Source organism: Camelina sativa, chromosome 2, assembly GCF_000633955.1.
Source record: "Camelina sativa cultivar DH55 chromosome 2, Cs, whole genome shotgun sequence".
Taxonomy (NCBI): domain Eukaryota; kingdom Viridiplantae; phylum Streptophyta; class Magnoliopsida; order Brassicales; family Brassicaceae; genus Camelina; species Camelina sativa.
The window spans coordinates 1739449-1753491 of record NC_025686.1 but is presented as its reverse complement, the minus strand read 5'-3'; the positions used below and the strand labels follow the sequence as shown (position 1 = coordinate 1753491).

General features: G+C 37.0%; 3 protein-coding genes across 4 annotated transcripts in view; 1 reads left to right on the top strand and 2 right to left on the bottom strand.

Annotated features, from left to right (window-relative positions):
• On the top strand, window positions 5096-8138 carry LOC104714264 (transcription factor UNE12-like). Its single transcript, XM_010431567.2, has 6 exons — window positions 5096-5691; window positions 6059-6181; window positions 6326-6391; window positions 6493-6558; window positions 7216-7296; window positions 7391-8138. The coding sequence occupies exons 1-6, from the start codon at window positions 5317-5319 to the stop codon at window positions 7622-7624; spliced, it is 945 nt and encodes a 314-aa protein (XP_010429869.1). The 5' UTR covers window positions 5096-5316; the 3' UTR covers window positions 7625-8138.
• LOC104714255 (NADH dehydrogenase [ubiquinone] flavoprotein 2, mitochondrial) lies at window positions 8387-11036 on the bottom strand. Its single transcript, XM_010431554.2, has 10 exons — window positions 10879-11036; window positions 10757-10789; window positions 10591-10656; window positions 9938-10054; window positions 9786-9863; window positions 9588-9693; window positions 9449-9495; window positions 9259-9336; window positions 9078-9143; window positions 8387-8765 (listed from the first exon to the last, which is right to left on the bottom strand). The coding sequence occupies exons 1-10, from the start codon at window positions 10945-10947 to the stop codon at window positions 8658-8660; spliced, it is 768 nt and encodes a 255-aa protein (XP_010429856.1). The 5' UTR covers window positions 10948-11036; the 3' UTR covers window positions 8387-8657.
• Window positions 11600-14043, bottom strand: part of LOC104714246 (cullin-1) — a 6375-nt gene continuing 3931 nt past the window's right edge. The window contains exons 12-21 of one of the 2 annotated variants that reach the window (XM_019233409.1): window positions 13980-14009; window positions 13782-13868; window positions 13542-13691; window positions 13403-13458; window positions 13117-13237; window positions 12872-13033; window positions 12642-12785; window positions 12336-12554; window positions 12068-12235; window positions 11600-11978 (exon numbers count right to left, since the gene is read on the bottom strand). In XM_019233409.1, coding sequence (XP_019088954.1) covers window positions 11877-11978; window positions 12068-12235; window positions 12336-12554; window positions 12642-12785; window positions 12872-13033; window positions 13117-13237; window positions 13403-13458; window positions 13542-13691; window positions 13782-13868; window positions 13980-14009 — 1239 coding nt within the window. In that variant the 3' untranslated portion in view covers window positions 11600-11876. The remainder of the gene's footprint in view (window positions 11979-12067; window positions 12236-12335; window positions 12555-12641; window positions 12786-12871; window positions 13034-13116; window positions 13238-13402; window positions 13459-13541; window positions 13692-13781; window positions 13869-13979; window positions 14010-14043) is intronic. The other variant, XM_010431542.2, reaches the window with a different exon arrangement.

Below are 14043 nucleotides of genomic sequence, written 5' to 3'. Positions count from 1 at the left end.
ATGACTCGCCGTAAGAGTCGCCTAACAGTCGCTAAATTTTACGACTACTTTACGACTACCTTATGACTCGCCGAATGAGTCGCAACGTAGTCGCCAACGTTTACGACTATTTGACGTGGTCGTACTGTAGTCGCTAATTTGGCGACTAAGTTGCGACTATATAATTCCATCAACAATATAGTCGCCTCTTAGTCGTTAATATACGACCACCGTAACGACTGCATGAATTAGTCGCTTAAGAGTGACTATTTAGCGACTAAATCCACGTAGTCGCAGAATAGTCGCTAAATCGTCACTATGTAGTCGTTAATTTTGACGACTACATATGTGGTCGCTATGTGTAGTCGCTAATCACCTGTTTTCTTGTAGTGACATAAGAAGAAGTAAAATTGTCAAAACTGCTAAAAACGGTGAACATCAATGTCTCTGCACCCTTCCTCTTGTGTCTTTGATCCAAACCAGCTTGCTATGCATTTTCCACATTCCCTAAAACCCTACTCCATTGATTCAGTTCAGACAGAATATCAAAAATTGTCTTTAAGGGCTGACAGAACTTCAAAAACTCAAGAGTATGCCAACCTGAAAGGGGGACCAAATGTCCAAATAGAGATTTTGCTAGGATAAACTAGAAGAGAACAAGAGTTGTAAAGGGGAACACACACATTAAAAAAAATTTGGACCTTTTCTCGATTTATGCGTGTCATCCTTGCGCAGGGGCCATGCTAATCTTCTCTGTATCATTCCAATTTTATCAGATGTCCCCGAAGGTGACAATCGCTTACTCGACTCTAACATTATTTAAACGCAGCTTTTGTCCTCTGTTCTATGCGATGTGGTATATTTGTTATCGGTTAAAGCTTAAAAGGGCTCGTTTGATAAAAAGGGTCATTAAGATAAGTAAAAGGCCTATTTCTGATTATTATTCTTAGAGATAGAGGAAAACGACGCCGTTGGTTTTGTAATGTTAGCTTTAATTTTGTTAAAGCTAATAATGACTTGTGGTTTAAAGTTTGAACAAAAAAAAGAAAAGACTATGGGATGTTTGCTAAATGTTACTGGTATCTGATATAGCGAGAACCTATGGGGGTAATATAACTTAAACACTCAACCTTTAGATTTACTGTTATATCAGAAAAACTTGAAACGTTTGCAAGAAGTGTCTCCAAAATCATGTCAAGAATAAACTCTACTAAGACTGCTCCTTTGGACCTCTCCTACGTACCATACTAAAACACTCAACGTTTAGATTGAGATTGAGATGGGGACATTGGTGCATTGGGAGAAGAATATTGTTGTGAATAGCTTGAGAAAACTCACTGTGCCCTACAAATGTAACTAAAGGCTTTTGAAAGAAACATTATTTCTGCGCGTCCAATCAAATGATTCGGCCGGTAAAAAAACCTGATATTTTCTTGGATAACGATGATGATATTGATTTGAAGACTGATGCATTGGCTACGTTTCTGCTTCTGATCTTGTCGGAGGCACTCACTCTGGTTTTGTACCAGTACTATTTGTTTCTTGTGCGACAAGTTTTCATTTATGGACTTGTACTCATTCTTCTCTTCTGCATTTGAATAGTTCTTTACTCTTGACTAATAAACTATTTATCCATCGTTCCATAGGCTTTAAGAAATTACACAAAATGGGAATACTAAAAACAGAATATTTAAGACTGGAGTGAACATTTGGTCCAATCACTTATAGAAAATGTTGATCCATGGTTTGGTCCTCTGAGTTGCTGGTGCGGTTCGTCGTTGGACCACTCATAACAGTTTGATTAAGCCTTGGATTCTGATGTGAAAGCTGAGTAACAAGACTACCTGATCCAGCATCTTCTTCAGGAGGCATCATCACTTGAGACGTTTCAGAGTCAAAAAGATTTGTACTTGAAATACTTCGTCAGTGAAAGAACTAATTAATGTACTTGAAAGAGTACTCGTTTGCTCCAATCTTTTGAAAGCATACTTTAAGCAAAAGATACGTTGCCTCCAATCTCATTTGATTTCGGAAAAGGATTTGGTCAGAAGTTCATAGAACCATCACAAGGTGAGTGTATAATTGCAATTCAAAGACCTTTTCAAATTTCAGACAAGAGTGTATCCCTGATTCACTGGTGAACTAAATGCTTCTTCACAATTCAGTCTGCCACAAATAGGTTACTGATTCGAATTCTGGTGCTCCATATCATCCATAAGAAGCTGGCAGTTGGTCCTGATATATGATGATAAAAAAAAAGGAGTTAGTTTTTTTTTGGATCTTGAAGACTCAAAAAGGTGAAACTATAAGAACCAAGTGAATGTTCAGATCGTCGTCAAGTAAGACACTGGCTAACTTTTTTATTGCGAGTTTCAACTTTCAAGTTTGTAATTTTGGTTGAATTTTCTCCACAGTTCTCTGCATCGTGTCCATTTAATTTCCTTGTTAGGTGTTAGAGAGAGGCAATTTTTCATCTCTTCTCTGAAATTTGAAAAGGTCTTTTTCTGATGGTTGTATGAACTTCTTCTGACCAAGTCCTTTTCCGAAATCAAATACGGTAACTTTTATTAACAGTAAGGGAACCTAACACCCTCTTTAAATACGTACGGCCCTTGCTTCTTCATTAGGATATCAAAATTCTCGTTCTGAGGACTGAGGAGAAAGATATAAAAAGAATCCCTAGAATCCTCTGTACTACTTTGAAACTCTCTCTAGTCTCTACACAACACAAGTCGTCTTTGTCAAAAACACCTATTTCTTAATCGATCAGTGGTTCAGAGAATCTCTTACAGTATAGTTATGGTTAAGTTCTAATAGATTTGATCGGGGGTCGTCGGCGTGACGAAGACATATTTGAAACGAAGACTAAAAGTTCACTCTAGACTAGTAGACTTAAAGATCCGCTTTTTAGTATTCCCAATTTTGTATAGTTTCTTAAAGATTATGAAACGTTGGATAAATTGTTTACTCAAGAGTCAAGAACTATTCAAATGCAGAAGAGAAGAACGAGTACAAGTCAATAAATGAAAACTTGTCGCACAAGAAACAAATAGTACTGGTACAACAAACAGAGTGAGTGCCTCCGACAAGATCAGAAGCAGAAATGTTGCCGTGTCATCAGTCCTCAAAACCAATAGCATCATCGTTATCTCACCGATCGAATCATTTGATTGGACGCACAAAAATAATGCTCTTTCAAAAGCCTTTAGTTACATTTGTAGGGCACAGTGAGTTTTCTCAAGCTATTCACAGCAATATTCTTCTCCCAATGCACCAATGTCCACATCTTGATCTCAATCTAAACGTTGAGTGTTTTAGTATGGTACGTAGGAGAGGTCCAAGGAGCAGTCTTAGTAGAGCAGCTCTACTAGAGCTTATTCTTGACATGATTTTGGAGACAGTTCTTGCAAACGTTTTGAGTTTTTTTTCTGATATAACAGTAAATATAGAGGTTGATGTTTAAGTTATAATTCCCCCATAGGTTCTCGCTAAATCAGATACCAGTAACATTTAGCAACATCCCATAGTCTTTTTTTTTTTTAATCAAACTTTAAACCACAAGTCATTAGCTTTAACAAATTTAAAGCTAACGTTACAAAACCAACGGCGTCGTTTCACTCAATCTCTAAGAATAATAATCAGAAAGAGGACTTTTAATTACCTTAAATAGGCCTTTTTATCAAACGAGCCCTTTTAAGCTTTAACCGATAACAAATATACCACATCGCATAGAACAGAGGACAAAAGCTGCGTTTAAATAATGTTAGAGTCGAGTAAGTGATTGTCACCTTCGGGGACATCTGATAAAATTGGAACGATACAGAGAAGATTAGCATGGCCCCTGCGCAAGGATGACACGCATAAATCGAGAAATGGTCCAAATTTTTTTTGTTTCCAAGATACCCAAATTGTGATGAACCCTAGAGAATTCAATAATGATCGCTGTTGCAAAGTTTTGTTGTTCTTTAGTCCAATGGATATACTTCCATTTCTGGTAAGTCTTTTTGGAACTCCTATGCTTTATAACTTGCATTGGTCGTTCTGCTTGTGTTAGTTAGTTATCCTGATGCTTAGAAGAGTGAGACTTTAAGCATTATCTTTGCTCTCAGTTCGGTTCTTCAACTCGATTATGTCATTACATTTGATTAAGTGTAGGACTTAAGTAACAAGCTCTTTTCCTTTTCGGCTGGTGCATTGGTTTTTGATCATTGGATCAACTTTAAAATTGATTTACTATTACTTTGCAATTGGGAATTTTGTAATTTCCGTTGAATTTGCAACAGACCCTTATTTACTTTTTGGGTTTTGAAGACTTAAGTTTCTGAAATTATGGTAATCTTGTAAAACCCTTGAACTGGTCGTTGTTAATCTCACAGTGTCCTTTGTTTAAAGATGAAGACTTAGTGCATGCTTGTACCTGAAAGAGTAGAGGTTTCATATATGAGCTAGCTAGTGATTTTGCAATTTGATTTTGTATATACCTTTTTATGAACAAATCGTAACTCTTCTTTCTTAACTTGACTATGTTTCACAAAGGCAAGGAGAGTTTCGTGCCACATCCCGTGCATATATAACTCCTTTGTAGTAGTACAATCTAAGAAGTGAATAATACATACTACATGAACCGCCTGATACGTCAGAGCCAGCCCCGGCTCTAGACATGTGCCAGAGGTGCAAATGTACCGGGTCTAGTCATTTTTTTGTCATTTTTTGGGAAGAAATTAGGGTCCAAAATTAGGGTCAAAACCTACGAAGACTTGAGCCCAAACTTACGAAAACGCAATATTCAAACGCTAAAACTTAGTGTTCAGCTAAAGGCTACGTTTACAAAACAAGTCGTTATCATTTTAGAACTGTAAGCTGATAGTATAAAATTATTATGATCTTATAATTCAAATTATATAAACTTACAGTGTAAAGGAAAACGAAAGCGAAAAAATGAAGACAGAAGAGAAGGCCCAATTATGATAAAATTCAGCCCATTTATATAATAATAACTTTTTTTTTTGTTTCTGGAAGGAAAATAAGGAAATGGCAAAAATGAAATAATCTGAAAAAGTAAGGTCCTTTTACAAAAAAGATAAATTTTATAAACAGAGCATAAAGTTTTCACTTTTCTTCTGCTCCTTTCTCGTCTCTGTCTTGTTCGTCCTCATTCGTTTTAAAGCATCTTAAAATCTTCATCAACCCAAAAAAAATAAAAAAAACATTAAATCTGTGTAGGTAGCTTTCGCATGTAAATCTCTCCTTAGAAGGTTTCCAACTCGTTAATCGTAACTCACACTGACTCGTCCGAGTCAAAAGTCTCTGTTTTTTTTTTGTTTTTGAGCTCAAACCATGGCTGGTAACAACCCTCACGAGAACCTTTCTGACCAAACTCCTTCTGATGATTTCTTCGAGCAAATCCTCGGTCTTCCTAACTTCTCAGCCTCTTCCGGAGCCGGTTTATCTGGAGTTGACGGCGGATTAGGCGGAGGAGCACCGCCGATGATGTTGCAGTTGGGTTCTGGAGACGAAGGAAGTCATATGGGTGGGTTAGGAGGAAGTGGTGGACCAACTGGGTTTCACAATCAGATGTTTCCTCTAGGGTTAAGTCTTGATCAAGGGAAAGGACCTGGAAGTGGAGGGTTTCTTAGACCTGAAGGTGGACATGGAAGTGGGAAACGTTTCTCAGATGATGTTGTTGATAATCGTTGTTCTTCTATGAAACCTGTAAGTGGTTTCTTAAATTTCTTAACTTTTTTTTGTTTGCTTCCTGAGAAATCGATTTTGAAGTTTTTCAAGATAACATTTTTGGTAACTTTTTAGCAATGTTGGTAGAGTTGCTTTGGGTACTTGTTTTGAGCTGTTGAATCTAAGGGATTTTGGTTTGTTTAGTAGAATCCAATATGTTAACTTTTGTTACTCTATGAGCAGCTTCGTACTAGTTCATGTAGCTGTGTGGCTGCTCTTGTCATCTAACTTGATTTATTCCGTTGTTACTCTGTTGTAGAAACAATCTGTTAGTTAGAATGTTTTTGTGTTATAAGTGGATTTACTTTACAACTTATGAAGTGAATTCTTGTGCAAATGGTATAAGGTTTTCCATGGGCAGCCAATGCAACAGCCAGCTCCATCGGCGCCACATCAGCCTACCTCAATCCGCCCTAGGGTTCGAGCTAGGCGTGGTCAGGCTACTGATCCACATAGCATTGCTGAGAGGGTAAACTTCAGATACTCTTTTTGTATTTCCCTGTGTTATATATGTTGTTGTTGGTCGTTGAAAGATGTAGACATGGACCATGGTGTAGTGGTCTCTTTGGTTTTATGGAGGGATAAGCTGAATGTTTTTTTTGCTTTGCCACAGCTACGTAGGGAAAGAATAGCAGAACGGATCAGGGCACTGCAGGAACTTGTACCTACTGTGAACAAGGTTAGTATCTTTCACCTGTACGAGAACATTTCTCATTTCTGTTATATGGAGTTCTAGCAGGTTTTTAACACTCTTATGTTTTTTCCTGTCTTCATTTGCAGACCGATAGAGCTGCTATGATCGATGAGATTGTCGATTATGTCAAGTTTCTCAGACTCCAAGTTAAGGTATATATAACCAGTCTAAGATCTCGCTTCCACCGTTATTATCTTGAATGTTCATATTACCCCCTCAGCAATATCTTAAATCTGTTTGTTCATATTATAAGATTAGAGATCTAAAAATCATGTCTTTAAAATTCTCTTAGATGGATTTTTGGTCTTACTTTTGGTCCCACCATTACCTACCCTTCAACTAAATTTCAATCTGATTAGATCAGTTTTTTTTTAATATGGGAAAGAATAAACAAGTCCTAAATGCTTTTGATTTCTTTGGCATTTAGTCTTTTTATCACTTTTTTGTTTTGTCATAGGCAGGCTAATGACAGTTTAGGATTTATAATACCATATTCAGACATTAATTACAATCATCATGATCACATTATAATAGATCAAATGCAGTCGGTTACTTAAAGCTCTCGCAAGCTAAAAAAGAAAGCTGCTTTACTTTAAAAGATAATGGAGACACCAAAGAAATAGAATGCAATGATGGGTTTCTGATAAGATAGTACATCTTTTGTTTTTAAAAAAAATTAAAAATGTGTTTCTTGTGAAATCTTCCATGCTCATCTGAAAAAGTAAAAGCTTTTATTTATATAATTTTTATGTGGGATAAAGCTTATCCCTTTGAATGATATCTATGTCTCTTTGGTCAACTTTTGGTAGGTTTTGAGCATGAGCCGACTTGGTGGAGCCGGTGCAGTTGCTCCACTTGTTACTGATATGCCTCTTTCATCATCAGTTGAGGTAAATAAACTTTTTAAAGAAGAAAAATGGAGAAAAGGTCAAAACTTTAGAAATGAGGTTTTCATTCAAGTTTTATTTCTTAAAATGTCTACAGGATGAAACGGGTGAAGGTGGAAGAGCTCCTCAACCCGCATGGGAGAAATGGTCTAACGATGGAACCGAACGTCAAGTGGCTAAATTGATGGAAGAAAATGTTGGAGCCGCGATGCAGCTTCTTCAATCAAAGGCTCTTTGTATGATGCCTATATCATTGGCAATGGCAATTTACCATTCTCAGCCTCCGGATACATCTTCGGTGGTGAAGCCTGAGACTAATCCTCCACAGTAGGATTTGTGCAACAAAATGAGGTTTGTACAGCAATCCAACAGTCCAACATGGAGTTTGCTTCTGCTCTAACGACTTTGGTTTCTTCTCTCCTCCCTCCCACACCCACTTGTTTCGTCTGGAAGGAAAGGTAAAAAAAGTGAAAAAGGCTTTGTAGATGGAATCAATGTAGGATTTGCAGTAGAGGGGAAAAATATTTGTCAAAAAGCTCACTTGATTAAAATATTGGAGATTGTTATCATTTTACCTTTATTTTTAGGTGGACTTTGATGAAAGCAACTTTTTGTTTTCAAGATTTTTAGTGGGAAGTTGAGGATGGAGCTTCAAGGGGTATTATTATTATTTAGTAGTACTAGTAGTAGTAGTGGGAAGTTGTGGGACCTTGTTTAGTTTTGTACAATTTGAGAAGAAAATAAAATAAGTATTTGTAATTTGTAATCCCTTGTATTCCTATTTGTTTTGTATGAATTTGGAGTTATGTAATAATGAGAAAACATTATTAATTTGTTCCCATGAATCAAGATTTTTGGAGAAAAAGACATGTCTTATGCTTTTTTTTTGGTTTGAGTTTTTGGAATTTCAATATCCACCTATCAAAGGATGAAGTATACACTCTTACATTTTGGAGAAGACATGTGGTGATTCAAACTCGCATTGGAATGGAGAGATATATTTAGGCAAGTTATTTATAAGTTTGTTAGCTTTTGGAAAAATAAACCAAAAACCCAATGATGATTTTGTGATTAGTAAAATAAAACTACAAAATTGTGCAATTCTGCCAATTAAATTTTCTGAAAGAAGTTTGAAAATTCTTGGGTTTTAAAGTACCACATACAAGTCTTTATTACAATTTCACAAAATCTTGGAAGTGAGATAATAATAAGAGAGGATGGCTTTGGTAATTTGTTTGAAATGGATTTAAACTCCAAAACCAAGAAGACTACAATGCAAACTCAATTTGATGCTACAGGCGTCAAACATCGCTATAGCCTTTGCGTTATTAAACCACATACAAATGCGGCGAACAGAACTTAGCTTAGCATGCGTCAAGATCACGGAACTGCGGTGGCTTAGGCTCTCCAAGCAGTGTCGTATTTCCTCCTTCTGGTCCACACTTGATCCTCTGCGGGTTCTGAGTTCCATGCTGAAAAACAAAGGTTAACATCATGAGAAGTTGGATTAGGGTCTTGGCTTAGAGGGTATGTCCAATCTAGTTTAAACTGAACCTAAAACCAAAATCAATCCGAAAACCAAACCAAACAGGGAACAAACCAAACAGGGAATAAAAACCGGAGAATCCAAAATTCAACAAAGTGAACCGAAACCAGATTGGGCACCCCTATACCGTTATACAACCAGATTGTTTTACCCAACGGATGCAATGCTATAGTACGCTGTAGTACGAGAAGAACATCAGGAAAGTATTCAAATGCAATCGGTTGGGTTAATGTCTTACCGGTGGCTTTTCTCCTTTTCTCAGCTTTTCAACGATATCTACAACTTTCTCTGGTGTCACATCCTCCTGTGTATTGTAGCATAAGACAAGTAAATACAATTTTACTATTTCCATCTTAAACCACATAAAAAATTATAATATTGCGGGAGAAAAGAAAAGTTAGTCGATGAGATTGACATACGAAATAGTTATATGTATATCCGTCTGATCCATTGGAATAGTCGGCCACAGTGATCATGGGTGCATTAACACAACATCCCTGTAACAAAACCAAACACATGAGATTTATATTGTTATCTTTTCATGCGAGGTGATGGCTCTGCAAGTGTTCACAATTTACGGAAAGGAGAGAGGTGATGTGAAATATATACCATGCATTCCATCTCTCCAACAGAGAACAAACCATCCTTTGTGACTTCTGCAAAAACATAATACGGAATATTGTTATGACTGAACACCATCGTATGCTTTTGTTTGCTTTTTAATGAAAGCTCACTAATAGAAATTTACCACCGCGTTTCACTCCCAAATGGTCAAGCAAAGCTGATTCGATGTCTCGTGAACCACGGATCATGCAAGGTGTTGTGCCACAAACTAGAAGGTGATACTTTCCAACCTGTACGAGCAGATGAAATATGAGTATGGGATATGTGTTTTTTGACGAGCACAGTAGAGACTTGAGTTTATGGGGTAGTAAGTACTTCTTACCTTTGCCCTGTTGAACATTGAGTAAAATGTTGCAACCTCATAAACACGGATAGGAGCAACTTCTATAACTTTAGCAACCTGCAAAAATGTTGTTGTATTGTTATGAACTTCCTCTTCACAATCCTTTCAATATTTAGAGAACGAAAACATACTGCATTCATCGCTGAAACAGGGAGCCAGCCTCCATGCTGCTGTTGTGCAAGATCTAGAAGCGGAATAACTGCAGACTGCTTGTAATTCGTTGGATAGTAAGAGAGTATCTCCTTAACCTACACAGTTTGAACAAAATATTATAATTCCAGAAAATCTGGATGCATGGGAAAATAGAATTCACTTTCTTTGCACGACTAGTGCAGCCAGACAAAAAGCTACAGTAAATTGGAACCAAATGCACAAGAACATATTAGTAGTTTAATTCCATAAAACCGGCTAACTAATTAGAAGCCAATGAATATGTTAGTTGAGAGTTGATATCATACAAACCATTCCTTAATTCCCAGCAAAACGTTTCAAAAACTCTTTCTGCTTTACGTAGAAAGACAATGTAAGTCACACACACCCACCCGTCGAGTAGGGACGAAACATATTTGAAGCTGATTCTAGTTAGAGATATATCATCAGTAGGGAACGAGAGCTAAAGATTCATAAATTTTCCCGTAACAGTATAAATTTGTTGTTTCCACCATAACCAAAAGGAGTTCGTACCCGTACAGACTTAGACTAAATAAAATCCCCAATTCGTTCAACGCAATGTAAATTTTTCGTCATTATCAAATCAAGAAGCGATTTAATTTCACTGACTGACCTTAGATTTGTTTGCCTCTGAAAACTCCCATGGAAGATCGGGTTTGTTATCAGGAGAATCCAGATGCTATAAGTCATCAAAACAACAAAAATCAAATGTCAATTTAATTTTCAAAATCAGAAAAATTAAAAGCAAAGATCAGCGAGAGAATATCCAAACAACTCACGTAGTTTAAGGCCGTCGATAAGCTACGAGACGCCTGTAAGATAGAAATGACCAAACGGAGTATGAGATCGGGAAAAGAGCCTGACAAAAAAAAAAACGAGAGAAATTTTGAAAAATACCTACCTGAGAGGTTGGTTGACGGAAAACTTGACGGATCTCGAGAAGACGCTTAGCGGCGAGCCTGGCTAGCATTTTCGACAACTTAGAGGACGAGAGACGCACACGAAGGTTTTTGTTTTTGTTGATCTGAGAGAGAAGAAAGAAGAAGAGAAAACGAAGGAGCCAGAACTCGTGTATCTCACACTCCTATCACCTGGCGCAGGATTGACCACAAGCGCTTTGGGCCTGCTAAAATAAGCCCAGGCCCAGTTTACTTATTATACTTGATACATACGAGTGGATTTAAAGGTCCATTTTGATTAAATAAATACATACGAGTGGATTTAAAGTCCCATCTTGATACATATACTAGTGAGCTCATTAATTTTGTTTTCAAAGCTCAGCCACGGATTTATTAATACTTGTCGCAGGAACTAAGAAGATTTGCATATTGTATGATTGTATCTCCCCATTGCTTGTAAAACCCAATACTCATCTTTTTGGTATGGTCATTGCAGATTCCTTCAGAATTCTAAAGCCGTTCATGGAATGGCAGTTCAATTCTTAGCACCACCATGTTTTTGGCGTCACTTTATCAGTGATAAATTCATGCAACTCTCTTCTTCCAATCTAATTTGATATAGTTAAAAACCTATTTGTACTTGTTTCGAAGCCAATTGCACATGACAATTGTCTTTTGAAGTTTATGCCAGTAACACATAAAACTCATAACAAGAATATCAAATGAACATACTTGAAAGCAGAGATTCATTCATTAAGGCATCTCCTCCATCTCCATTCAATATCCAAGAAACAGTTCCCAAAAGGCAAATTGCATCCCAAAAAAAGAAAAGAAAAAACAGCACTTCCGAATTTTTAGCAAAAGAGAATTTAAGAAAATTGAAAACGAAAGAGATAAATTCTTTTTAAGGAGTGTATCCATATGGACTTCTAATATACAAGCAGATGCTTCGGTGCACTACCTTTCATGAGCCAACCACTTCCACAGTTGTTTTTGCGCCCTAAGCCAAGTACCTAAACATGTTAGGATTCTCCTTGTCCCTCTCCAAATAATCTCTTGTTATTAAATCCTCCATACGTTTCTTGATCGCTTTAATATCAGGCTGCAACAAAATCATACAAATCCACAATTAGTTTCATAAACTCATCACTAAAAGCATCCTCAATTGTGTATATATAATATTTCGTTTACCTTGAACATTCGGCTAAGTTGCTCAACGCACTCAGAAACGAGTTGTTGATGTCCCAATACTTTCCTGCTCTTCATGATTCTGACAATGGCAGCATCAATTGCATAGCGTCTGTCTTTATCAACATCTTCAACGACTTTCTTCCTCTCATCAACTGGAGGAAGAGGGATCTGTGATTCAAAACACCGAAGTTGATGTTAGTGATTAACAAATATGTAAAAGAAGATGTGGATTGACAGAGATTTGAGTAATAACATTAATGTCACAAACCTTGATTCTGCGCATTCTATCGGTGAATTTGGAGTTGAACTCGAAGACATCACTCTGGGAGACAGTCTTGGTGATTGGCTCCTTGAGGAGAATCTTGTACTTAGCACATGACAAAGAATGCAGCAACCTAACTAGATCTTCATGGCTTAGGTTCAGTTGAGTCAAGATCTCAGTGTAACTCAATTTGTCAGTTGTGTTGAAGAGTAGAAGCACAGCAGCCTAAAAATATAAAGAACGTGGCATCAGATGCCAATAATTAAAAATAATTAAAATAATTACCAACATTTCTTGAGAAACAAAAGGTACCTGGTAAGTAGACACAATTAACTCGATGGGCTTCTGATCAAACTTCCCGTTGATGTGACAAGTTCCTAGTGAATAGATCCAGGTAAGCTTCCTGTGTTTCGTTTTCGTTTCATAAAACCCTTTGAAGACTTCAACACACTTGATCTGAAGCAAAGAATAAACGAATTTAGATCTATCTGGAGCAACCTTTCTCATTTTCAAGAAGATAAGAAAAACATAAAATCATTTACCATTTCACTAGGTAGATTTATGTCGAATGATTTGTAACTTGGCCAGAAACCAGTGGTAAGAACAGTGACGGTCAAGTCAATCCCTGGGTTTGCAGCAGGGTTTTTGCCTAGATATTCCTCGAAACTGTTTTGGTTTTCTCTTGCCAATGTCAAATCCGTAACCTGTAACCAACAGATTAAATAATATAGAAAGCATAAACAATCAGAGCAAGTACAACTTAGATAAGAAACACAGGGAAACTAACCATGCCCTCCATCTTAGAAGTAAACTGTCCACCACATTGTTGCTTAAGTTTTGTAAGGATACTTCTCTCATGATCATCATTAGCACTGCGATCAAACAAGAGTCTACGGGCTAGCTTCTTCCTGCAATCAACCATAAATAAAACACTTGTAACTCAGTACTCCAACGTTTTGTCAATCTAATACTATGTTGTTGGAAGGTAGTATAAACAAAAAATTTGCAAAACAAAGATCAGAAGCCAAAAAGCCGGATTTACAGATAAATCAAGACTGGAATGGGAGATAAACCTGTAGAACTCGGCAAAAAGATCCTTGTCACTTATATAAGCGAGCAATTTGACAACCTGTAACAACATTATAAAATTCAGGACCGATTCCAGGAGAGCAGAAAAGAGATAAGCAAAAACAGTTTTACGCAAAGGTGTACCTTCTCAAGCGTATCTTCAATAGCTTCATCACTCAGCTTTTCACTTCCCCCCTTCTTGAGAATATTGTCGCAAAATGTTGCAAGTAATTCAGCACTTGAACTTCCAGCGACTGTTTTGTTACAGAAAATCTCAAATGCCTCTTTCAAAGCCTATAATGTGTTTCAAGAAACTTGGTTAGTTACACATCATAAACTTGAATAAGATAGGCGCATGACAAGTACGTAGGAAGTACATCAGACCTTATGGAAGAGGGTGTGGTTCTGGAAACACTCGGTGACATAGACCATGTATTTATCATGAAGTTCGATCACTTTTCTGATAAGAACCTGATAAGAGTCAGAGGATAAGTAAATCGTAAAACAATTTTATCTCCCAAAATAAAAGTGAGTGACTAGATTCCCAAATATCTAAACTATTTAATCAGTTTCTAATTTTACCTGTTCCTGGACGCTAGCAGTATTTGCAGCCTGTGGAATAAAAAAGATCTCAGCAATCACAAGT

Coding starts and splice junctions, on each gene's coding strand:
- LOC104714264 (XM_010431567.2), top strand. CDS start 5,317: ATGGCTGGTAACAACCCTCACGAGAACCTTTCTGACCAAACTCCTTCT. Junction 6,182..6,325: donor CACATAGCATTGCTGAGAGG/GTAAACTTCAGA, acceptor GCTTTGCCACAG/CTACGTAGGGAAAGAATAGC. Junction 6,392..6,492: donor TTGTACCTACTGTGAACAAG/GTTAGTATCTTT, acceptor CTTCATTTGCAG/ACCGATAGAGCTGCTATGAT.
- LOC104714255 (XM_010431554.2), bottom strand. CDS start 10,947: ATGCTAGCCAGGCTCGCCGCTAAGCGTCTTCTCGAGATCCGTCAAGTT. Junction 10,790..10,878: donor TCCGTCAACCAACCTCTCAG/GTAGGTATTTTT, acceptor TCTATCTTACAG/GCGTCTCGTAGCTTATCGAC. Junction 10,055..10,590: donor CAGAGGCAAACAAATCTAAG/GTCAGTCAGTGA, acceptor CAAACTGTGTAG/GTTAAGGAGATACTCTCTTA.